Source organism: Bufo gargarizans, chromosome 3, assembly GCF_014858855.1.
Source record: "Bufo gargarizans isolate SCDJY-AF-19 chromosome 3, ASM1485885v1, whole genome shotgun sequence".
NCBI classification, from domain to species: domain Eukaryota; kingdom Metazoa; phylum Chordata; class Amphibia; order Anura; family Bufonidae; genus Bufo; species Bufo gargarizans.
In genome coordinates this window covers 109,306,572-109,318,069 of record NC_058082.1, presented here as the reverse complement: position 1 = coordinate 109,318,069, position 11,498 = coordinate 109,306,572, and the positions used below count along the sequence as shown (strand labels likewise).

General features: G+C 44.7%; 1 protein-coding gene across 1 annotated transcript; it reads right to left on the bottom strand.

The window, feature by feature from the left end:
- Positions 1-401: 401 nt before the first annotated feature.
- Positions 402-11,252, bottom strand: LOC122930571 (keratin, type II cytoskeletal 8-like). The gene is made up of 9 exons (XM_044284062.1): positions 10,823-11,252; positions 6,387-6,595; positions 4,921-4,981; positions 4,734-4,829; positions 3,755-3,919; positions 3,455-3,580; positions 3,123-3,343; positions 2,367-2,422; positions 402-1,181 (listed from the first exon to the last, which is right to left on the bottom strand). Exons 1-9 carry the CDS (start codon positions 11,171-11,173, stop codon positions 943-945), a joined length of 1,524 nt encoding a protein of 507 aa, XP_044139997.1. The 5' UTR covers positions 11,174-11,252; the 3' UTR covers positions 402-942.
- Positions 11,253-11,498: the final 246 nt, after the last annotated feature.

Genomic DNA, 11,498 nt, shown 5'->3' with positions numbered 1-11,498 from the left:
TTAGTGGGGGTCCCAGTGGCAGTACCCCCACCAATTAAAATGGGGGCCCCTTACACTGTGGAGCCTGCCAAAGGGAAACCCAGCTAGAGAGCAGCACCAGACAGGCCAATGATGTAGATATAGGAGATACTGTTTCTTTGTGGAGACCACCAACTGGCATAGGGAGCCTTATAGGCCAGGTAATACGTCTGTGGGAAGAATGTGCGCAAATTAGCTTTCATCCAAGGAGAAGAAAGCTGCCTCTTTGGTGCCACTTATTAGAGTTAGCTATTTGTCCCTTTAACAGACCATTTCATGGTTGACTTTCCGTGTATTAAATTAAAATACCAGCTCTCTGAAAACAAGAATCCCTATAACCAGGAGCAGAACAGGGAGCTAGTGTACAGACATCACTAGAAAAAAAGTTTTTAAAAACAAATTTTTATTAACAGATTTTTTTGGAAGGTGCCTACCAGGATCGGCACTTCCAGTATCCACCCAACAAGGACGGATGATAAGGCACTCTGCAAGAGGATTTACTTTGCTAACAGTTTGTTAGAGGATGGCATAGAAAGCAGAAAGAGGAAAGAAAGGTTAAGACAACACAGCTGGACCCACATCCAAGTCCATCTTAAGTTGAGCCTGCTGGGAGGAAATCAGTACAAGTTAACTGGAATATGTGCTCAAGAGTAACAAGGCCATTCACGTTTCTCCTGTTCGCCCACTTTAGAAACAGGTAAACAGTAACATTTGGGAGAGCACCATTTATGGTCAGGAATTAATGTGCCTCTTAAGGCACTAGATGGGGCAGCATTTTCCAGGTTTTAAAATGTCCAGGATTAGGTAAATCAAATTTTTTTTTTAAAGACATCTAGCCCAACAGTCCTGATTTCTGCCTTGGAGAAGGCTCATCTGGGAAAGTCCTGGCCGTGGGACATCGCTGTGCTGCTGTAATAAAGGAGCTCATGGTTTTGTGAAGACATCTGAAGATTCAGACAGTACTCTTCCATCTTTCGTCTCAACTGTCTTCACCACTACGCTGCGTTTGACTCTAGATGTCTCCAGTGGTGAGGAGCTGCTGGAATACATGTAATTGCCTCCATAGTCGCCTCCATAGCCGCCTCCATAGCCGCCACCAATTCCACGACCAATTCCTCCTCCAAGTCCGCTGGACAGTCCACCGCTGTAGGCACTACTAACTCCTATAGGGAAAAATGCAAAACAAAATTCATTATCGATAAGGCTTATGGGGAATACCTGAATTAAGTTGTTTTTTTCTAATTACCATTCAATTGTTCAGTTGAACAATTGCCTGCTCTACTAAAGCCTGACATAGCCCACCTATGCCAGGCAGAATTTCTCTTTTCTGGAAAACTGAAACCAAGTCCTATTCTTACAGACTAAAGACATTTCTGGACGGTTGGCAACACTGATGCCAGGCATTAGGAGAGCAGTGCTGTACAGACAGGAACAGTGATGCTCCTGCCTGTACAACGCTCAGTGTGGCCGCAGGGGAGTCCGTACTTCCATTCACAGCGGTGTACAAATTCTAAAGCACAATAGGCACCTTCATTGTGATTATTACAATGTATTCATTTTATGGCATTTACAATGGGTTTTAATAAAATCAGTAAAGGTTTAGGTAGACGTTAAATTATTTAAGGTCATAGTCCCCTAGATTGCTCTTGGTGAGGCCTCTGAAGGTCAGACTACACACCTTCCACCTCATAGAAGAGCCGTTTGCTCTAAAGCCTCTCATGCTGACAACTTCCCTTTTTCATGTTCTGCAAGTAGTGCACAGTATGTAACCTGAGCCTCTACGGTAAACTCAACAGTACTTAGAGAAATCCTGCAGAGACAGGAACAATGGCCTTAACAGGAAAGCTAGGAAATACAATAGACAAGGTATTGTATGAAAATCCATCCCTGTGTCAAGCAGTTTCTACGTTATGGATTGTGTCTGACCAAGCGAGAACTTCTGTTCAGCTCACATCTCAACTGAACACTTGACTCCATACACCAACAGGTTGAGTAAGAGACAAGGTCTGGCTTTTCCCAGAACAGAGACACTCTTGCCCTTATGTTGGGTCTGGTATTGTAGGGCATTCCCGTTCTAGTGAATACGGTTTAGAAGTCCAGTGGTGGTCCCATCAGTGATGGCATCTACCTCACTATACACAGTCCTACAAGGAAGGCTGGCAATCACCGATAACACTACCACTGGAGGAGCACAGATTTAAATGAATAAACTATGGTTTATATAGTCTTACCTGCTCCTCCTTCATGTAAAACCAGTTTGGTTGTGGAGATATGCCCTTTAAAACCAGTTAATCCTGAACAGTATTACTTTAGAGAACAGCGGTCGACAGAATAGAAAAGGGGATTACCTGAGTAGCCAGTGGTCTTGGTCTGAATACTGAGGTTCTGAAAGCCAGATTCCAACCTGAAAGTCAAGTATAGCCATGAGTACACGTCAACTTCCAACACACGACGAGGAATAATATTTAATTCATTTGTCTAACCTTTACCCTACTATAGGAAACTAGTTTGGTGCTGGCCCAGGAATGTTCTTAGAAGGGGTGTTCCAGGATAGGCTGTCAATGTTCGATTGGTGGAGGCCAAACACACTGCACCCCACCTATTAACTTTCTGCAGTAACTTAGGCACCAGAACTACACAGCTCCATCCTTTGTGCAGTGGACAGAGCTTGTTACTGCAGCACTGCCTCCATTCATTCCAGCAGAAAAGCTAATGCAAAACAGCTGACCCCCACTAATCAAATCTAGATGTGGAATAGACGGCCAACAATATAAAAGACCCTTTAATAAACGGTCTTCAGTTTAGCATCCTCACGTCTTAGCTAGTGTGGGCCTGTCATGTGACTAGGACCTGTGTAATGCTTAATTTCCCCTGTGGTGGCGCTGCAGGGCAAACTGAACACTTACTGCCAGGTTTACAATATGCAGCTGACTGCTGGGGCTCACCTTAGGAACAGTCTGGTCACCTTAATCTCAAAAGGAACTTTCTAACAAGTGAGTACTGTCAAAATTGGGCAACCCTTTAATATGGTTTGAATTTGGCAATAAATTGATACTATGATCGCAATAAAGCAGTCATACAAAATACATAGGACCTTTCCTTACCTGTTTTCTTCTCCTTCCAGCAGTTTCCTGTAGGTGGCGATCTCAATATCCAAAGCCAGTTTGACATTCATGAGTTCCTGGTATTCTTTCAGCTGGCGAGCCATGTCATGTTTGGCATTCTGAAGAGCAGCTTCCAATTCGGACATTTTTGAGCGGGCATCTTTCAGTGCTAGTTCTCCACGTTCCTCGGCCTCTGTAATCTGTGCTTCAAGGTTTGCGCGCTGCAACAGAACAAAATGATGGCCTTCAATTTTATTTCACTACAGAGAGTATTAGAAATCATGCACCAGTGTATATCTAAGCTGTCATTCTGTGATATACATTGGTCCTACCTGTGCCTTAAGAGCGTCAATCTCAGACTGCAGCCGTGTGATGTACCGGTTGAGCTCACTAATCTCAGTTTTGGTGTTTTTCAGGTCATCCCCATGGCGTCCAGCTGAAGCCTGGAGTTCTTGGTACTGTGGGGGGGGGGGGGGGGGGGGACGACAAAGATAACCAATTAATTTTTCAAGATTATTGAAAGACCAAGCAAAACAAAGGAAATACAGTGAAATATTGACATAAGCAATGCTAATCAATAGTGGACTGAAAGTTTGATATTTTTTAGCAATTCATAACTATAGGACACTCACCTTCAGCTGGTACATGGTCTCCACCTCAGCACGGCTCTTGTTAGCAATATCTTCATACTGAGCCTTCACTTCAGCAATAATACCATCCAGGTCCAGGTTACGGTTGTTGTCCATGGTTAAAACAACTGAAGTGTCAGAGATCTGAGACTGAAGCTCACGAAGTTCCTGAAATATACAACCCAGTAAAGATTAATTGCATGGTGGCTACTATTTGGTTTTGTAAAGCTCGTAGACTAAACTTCCCCATAGGAGCAGATTCGGGATGGGGGTTTATTATGTTGCATGAATGTAACATGACACCCTACTTTCAAAACTCTTAGGCACGATGTATATAAAAAGGTGAATGTAATCTAAAAAGAATTTAGCTACACTTAAAAAAAAATTCACCTTGAAGGGAATGTGTTGCAAGAAAATGACCTATTGTTTAAAATCACATTCGTGTTAAATTTTAGAATTTGTTTCACACTGGCTTCTAGGCATAGTAGCAAGTCATGATTTCCTATTCTGTAAAGAACTTCAGAAACAATCACCACAGGCAGAATTACAATGACAAGTAACACCTCTATATATAGAGTGACAGGATCCATTATTCATAACAAGTGATATCACAGGTCACAGAGCATGCCTACAACACTCTCCCATAGAAGTCAGTGGAGTCCCCTATTGTCCATGGTGTCTATGGCCCATGTAACTGCTCACAAAAGACAGAAAGTCTTAGATTGTATGCCTAGTGGCCAGTGTGGGAACTGCAGATTTTAGTTGTTTTTAGGTAGTGACATGGAAAATTAAAAACAAATTCTTAAAAGTGTGCTTTATATTTAAAAAAATATTTTTTTTATTCAAATAGGTCATTATCTGATGACACATTGACAAAGTACATTTCTGGTATACAATTGCATTATAATAAGTGCCCCTTTGAGGAGATATAATATGAATCATTAAATAAATAAAAAATACAAGATAGTAAATCATCTCTCACCTCCTCATAAAGATGGCGCAGGAAGTTAATCTCATCCGTCAGCCCTTCCAGTCTGCATTCCAGAGTCACCTTGTTCATGTACGCCTCATCGACATCCTGCAGACAGAAGTTCCCAGTTTGTTAATCCAGGAGAATACAGTCACACGTGTCTAGTAAATAAATAATATCTTATGGAAAAAGTTCCCACCTTCTTCAGTAGGACAAATTCATTCTCCATTTCAGTACGTTTGTTGATTTCATCTTCATATCTGCAGAAAACAATACCATCCTTAGTAAGGAGGAGAAGGGGGGGGGGGGGGTAGCTGTCACTTTAAAATGAAAACGTTCCATTACAGAAAAGTTGGCAGAACTTCCTCAATATGAGGTTTCCAGACATGCTTCTCTCGGCACCAGCTTCTGACTTGCCATTTATGGTTGCAAGACTTTAGTAATTTTTCAAGGAGTTGCACGCTCTTATTTATCTTGCAGCTCCAAGCACAAGGCTTTCATACATGCAGGAAGATGGATGGAGATATGACAAGATTTAAGATTATATCACCATAAGTGGGGGAACATCAGGTCCGAAGTCGTTCTGACTTGTAAGGAACATGCCCATAAAAAGACAAGTTGTCCAGTGTACTGTACGTAATAGTTAAGTTGACTTCCAGGGCGAACCAGTTCACATGCCAAATCAGTGTCCTCGGAGAGCCATGGCAATATTAAAGCTACCACCATGTGAGGTTCAGTGGTTACAGGTGGAAGAATCCATCTGCCAAATTTGTATTTTGCCAGAATTACTCTGCCTGTCAGTACAATACACTGGGCAACTTGGTGTAATGAGTAGTTAAGGTGATCACAGGAGTTGCACACATGGACCTCACAGATACTGTAATCCCTGCATAGATATTCTTCCCTAAACTGTACTGAGCTTTTAGTTAAAAGGTGTTGTCTCACAAAGGGCATATGAAAATCAGACTGGGATTGCCGCTTGGACACCCATCCCCCAATCTGTGTACCGAACTTGTTCTTGAAGTTCTTTACATTTGTTACCAATATTCCCTGTTAGGATGTATGGATATCAGAGAGTGAAGTCCCTGCTTGGACTCCATCCATGTGTCAGAGCTGCTAACACACACACGACAGATGTTGAGCTATGGGGAAGGGGGGGAAGCTGCTATCTGAATAGGTGTTGTCTTAAAGGATAGGTCATCAATATCAGATAGGTGGGGGTCCAACTCCCAGCAACACTGCGGTCTCTTGCTTGACCCATGAAGTCAAGTCCTTTCTGCAGCTCAGCCCCATGCACGTTAGTGGGTTCAAGCTGCAATACCAAGCACAACCACTATACAATGTATAGCGCTGTGACTAGTATGCCATAAAGAGGCAGCAACTCTTGTCCAAGCACAGCAGCTTGTTCAAACAGCTGATTTGGGGGGGGGGGGGGGGCACAGGAGTCAGACCCCACCGATTTGAAACTGATGTCCTTTCCTTAGGATAGGTAACCAGTATTTAACTTCCAGAAAACACTTAATGGGACTGCTTTAATTTTCACGTTACAGCGTGACAACTTGTTGGATTCTATCTCCATCCATAACTTCTAGACACTGAATGCAGACTAAATATACCTCTAGATACAAACTGCAGGATAGATATAGGTGGTCTCTATATACTCACTTGTTCTTGAAGTCCTCCACCATACCCTGCATGTTGCCAAGCTCAGATTCCAAGCGGTACTTCTCCTGCCCCAAGCTGTCCAGCTGACGGCGCAGGTTGTTGATGTATGCTTCAAACATGCCGTCCATGTTACTGCGAGTTGTCTTCTGGTTCTGGAGAAGGCCCCACTTAGTTTCCAGCATCTTGTTCTGTTGCTCTAGGAATCGTACCTATGAAAGACAAGATAGCATTGAGACAAAGGACATTGATAATAGGGGAAAAGAACTGAAGAGTTGGAATCTAACAATATTGAAGACCAATGGAACCATTTAAACAAGTTCTCTTGAGATTAAACCACATGTAATCCCCTTAATGACTTCCCAGAAGATCAGTCTGAGGGCCAGAAGATGTCAACAACAAGGCCAGACTCCATAGAAACAGGATAAATCTCATTTCCTTGCAACTATGACTCCTTGGAAATGTGTCATACAGATTGTCTAAGGGGGCTTTTCCTGCTTCTAATAAGTAGGAAGACAAACATGTTTCCCTAACCGGCCTGTTGAAAATGTTCTGAGTGGGTATTAATGTGGAACTAGGTCAGATTTAACCTAACTAGGACATTAATCAGGGACATGTTCACTTTATGAGATGGGGGAAATTAAAAAGGCAAGACATATTAGTGTATGCCATCACTGAGATAAGTTGGAGTCCCAGAGGTCAGACTGCGAGAAGGAAGGGGACACAGCGATGGTGTCACACAGCATACTTTGCCTTTCAGTGGCTTTCCGGCCACCCCAGGCATGCAGGAAACTGCAGTCAGCCCAATTCAATTAAATGGAGCCTTGCCGAAATTCCTTGCACCGCCAGGATGACGAAGTATTGCTGTGCAGAAAAATTATACACCAATGCCTTCCCTTTAAAGGGAATCTGTCTCCAGCGACCTCCCTATCCAGCCATTTGCATACACATAGCTGTGGCTCACAGTAAAATACAGTTTTTTGATGATCTGCGGCTCCGTTCCCAAGTTAGATACTTTCTTAATATGCAAATTAGGCCTTTGGTGCAAAGTGGGTGTTACTATTGCTCTTGTGTCACCTACATTTTACTCATTTCTGTGGCCAGCCCCTCCCTCACAGCTCTGACAGAGCCAGGTAGTTAGGGAGGGACCGACCACAGAAGAAATGAGGAAAGCTTAGGTGACAAACGCAATAGTAACTCCCACTTTACACCAAAGGCCTCATTTGCATATTAAGAAAAAGTATCATGATACTGTAACAGACCCACGGATCAACAAAAGATACAGTAATTTTAATTGGATGAATGTGTGTATGCAAATAGCTTGATAGGGAGGTTGCTGGTGACAGATTCCCTTTAATTCTGAGGATTGGTGGGGGGTCCCTGAGGTCTAGTTGAAGCAGTGCATGGCAGAATAAAACTTCATATTCACACTACTCCTGATTATTGGTCTCATTGTTCTAACTTGCTGAAAACTTGGCTCTGTAGTTGGCAATATTGCTCTACCACGTCCATGGCAATCAGCCGTCTCCTATACTGAAGTCCTCTTGGGACCATAGATGTCTCTATAAATTGTTCGGGTATGTTCACGTGTTTGCAACAAAATAAAAGGCATCTCAAGGCAGAGACTGCATTGGTTTCTGCCATGGGTTTTCATTTTGAACTGTGTGGACCCGCCCTTGGTTTAGCACCAATAAAGGGAGCTAGAGTGCAAGCAGGCTCCCTCTGCGGTGTCCGCGTCAAGAATGGACATGCACATTCCTGGCATGGTCTGGAGAACTGCATGGCAAATATCCTCTCCTCCAAAAACGATGGGAGGCAGTTTCAGTGCAGATTTTGTTTTTTTCTGCACACAAAATAAATAAAATATATCCTTACTGAAGAGTCTCAACTATGGCCTACCTACTGTGAAGGAAACGTTCTATAAATATATATGCTACAATAACTCCCCCTAGTGGCTACATTATGAAAAAATAGACTAGGTATTTTTTGAACAGTGTATTTCTCTAAATATAGAAGAGAATATCCATGAACGGAGCAGAGGGCAGCGTGGTAGCCTTGGCAGCGAAGAAAAGTATCGCGGCCCAGCGAATAGTAATGAGGTGTCCCTGAGTTTTCTGGCAAAGGATAAACAAACAGCGGCGTGCGAGGGGAAGGGACAAGTCTGGCTACATTTACTTCTTTGTTACTGGGACAAAAGTTATTTCAGTTCTTCGGTTAGATTATGCACGCAGTAGGGTAGGACCTGCTGTGCGTCATGCTAGGCTTCAGTCCGATTGGCTGCGTTATACACCGCACTTGTGTACTTTGTGCACGGGACAGTGAACTGGGCGGGCAAGGTGCGGGCTATTCATTGCCCTATATGGTCACTTCTACAGGTAAGTATCTGCGCCCCTCCCTACTAAAACAGATAGGGAAGGAATTCAGATAAGTACTGACAGTCAGTGAAGTAAAACCGGAGTATATGCCAGCTGTCAGACTGACGAGCTCTAGGGATCGGCATTCAGTGCTGCAATGGCAGCCACCCAGCTTTCCCAGAACAAGTCACACATTCATTTTCTCATGGCTCCATATGGCGGCACACTGAGCGACTATACGTCCGTCATATGATCTATGGAGACCCTTGTGCCGCCATATGGGGTACCGATGTTAATTTTTGCCAGCTAGTTTCAGAAGCTGTCCACTGCGCATTGATAAAATGTCAGGGGTTAGAGCCTAGAAATGCTATATTGCCACAGACAGACAATACTCGAGATCCTGCCTAACTGGAACGCAACGCGGCAAGGATTACGTTAGTAGATCCTGTATATCCCGGACAGCTTTGTGCCTTGAGGGAGGAAGAGATAATGAAACCGTGAACTGTAGACACTGGAAGGCTTTACAACGCCAATACCTGCACAGACTACAGGGCCCTTTATAGTCATTGTGGAATGTCTTCCGAGACTAGAGAGCAATCATGGATAGCATTTAATTAAAGGGCATTTCCACATCACCGGTTCCAACAAGCACAGAGGTGAGTGGAGCCCTAAGGTGGCCATACTCACTAGAACCCAGATTTCAGCAGGACCACCTAATGTGGATGAGGGTGCCCCGCTGATACTACATGGGTGGGGTTGTTTTCAGAGATAGGCCACCGCCATAGGTGTCTAGCAGGGACTTAATCCTTGAATGTGTATGGACGAGGGAGGGGTTGGGAGCTAATGGCCATACAAGGTGTGGATTGAGTTGGGGGGAGAGGGGCAAACCTCAACTCTCCTAGAGTCCTGAGGTGTTAAAAGACCACCTAAAATGGCAACTGCAGACCGGAAAACCAGATCTGTTTCGCCAAAACACTTGGTGCCAGAGCTGGCATTAATGCATATCAATGGAAAGTCATGTCGGATCCGGCATGTGTTTCGGAATATTGGACGGAGAAAATACCACAGCATGCTGCGATATTTTCTCCAGCCAAATACCGTAAGAGGGACTGAACTGAAGACATCCTATATGGATTGCTCTCCATTCAGAACGCATTAGGATAAAACTTATCAGTTTTTTTCCGGTATTGAGCCCCTAGGATGGAACTCAATGCCAGAAAAGAATAAGACGGTTCATATAACTTCAATCCTCAGTCATTAAGTGAAATCAAAGAGCATTTCCTTGTCTGGGAAAGCTGGGTGACAGTAATGGCAGTCATTACAGCTCCACAGAGGTTACCACTGTATAATGAGGCGGTTTGACTATTCAGGATCTGGGTGATATAGATATATAGATAGAGATATATATAGATAGATATATATATATATATATATATATATATATATATATATATATATATATATATATATATATCCATACTGATCACCAGGTAGGGGAGCATTTACTGCGGTTACTGTATAGTTTGGGGTGACACCATGGTCACAGCAGGTATGGAAATAGAAATGGAATAGTCTCTGCTGCTTTTAACTCATTCCCATCCAGACGTGTGGATTTCTGGACACATCCTGGAAGAGGAATAGGTGTGTATGGGGTCTACCCAAGAGGTCAATGGCCACCACGCTTGGTATGTGGCGGCGTTCCAGCCGTGCAGAGGGTGTGTCTCTGGGTGGCCTGAGTGTCACATTAGTCAATCATCATGGCGATTATGCAGCAACATGCAAGGTGTGCAGCCATATTGCAGAAAGACCAACACCGCCTGAGAAGAAGCCTATGGGAATGGCTGGTTGGACAATCGGATCTAGAACAATCGCTGGCGACAGATATCACATTGTGCACATTTTTTTGCTACTTACGATTTAAAAAATAATAAATTGCACAGGCAAACTACAAGATAAATGGTGCCCTAATCAAGTATGGGGTCTTTGCAAGTAACTGCACAGTATAAAGGCAGCTTTAGAAGTTAGTTATGGGGTTGGCATCAGGTGGCATGCTATGCCAGGGGGGCACAGCTACTTCTCACTCACCTTGTCAATGAATGAAGCGAATTTGTTGTTGAGGGTCTTGATCTGCTCCTTCTCCTGGGTCCTCACGTGCTGGATGCTGGGGTCGATCGCCAGGTTGAGAGGGGCCAGCAGGCTGCGGTTAACGCTGACCTGGGTGATGCCAGCTGAGCCCGCACCTGCACCTCCATAGGCAGTCCTGTAGCCGCTGCCAAACCGGGAGCCTCCTCCATAGCTGGAGCCCAGGCTGAAGGACGCGGAGCTGACCCTGCTGCCCGCCGGGGCCCCGCTGTACGAGAAGCTGCTGAAGCCGGCGTTGCGGGGCGCGGCGCTGCTGGACGTGCGGTAGGACACTTTGCTCATCTTGATGGACATGGTGGCGGTGGTGGCGGCTGCGGGAGTCAGAGGAAAGGAGCAGAGTTACCGAAGTGCAGGGCTGGGAGCGGCTGCCCTTATATACAGAGCCGTGCCGCACGGGGGGAGGCTCACACCCTGCACCTGAGTGGCTGGGCACGGAGAGGCGGGACGGTCACCTGCCGGGGCACACCCCCTCCTCGCCCCTCAGTGCCTGGTGCTGGGCGTGAGGGCCAGAATAAAAGTGCAGCTATGTGCTGTGTGAGGAGAATCAGAAGTCCTGCCCTGTGACACCAGAGGTGGCCATACACAGTGGCCGAAAGCTGAAGAAGTCACTCACAATGAT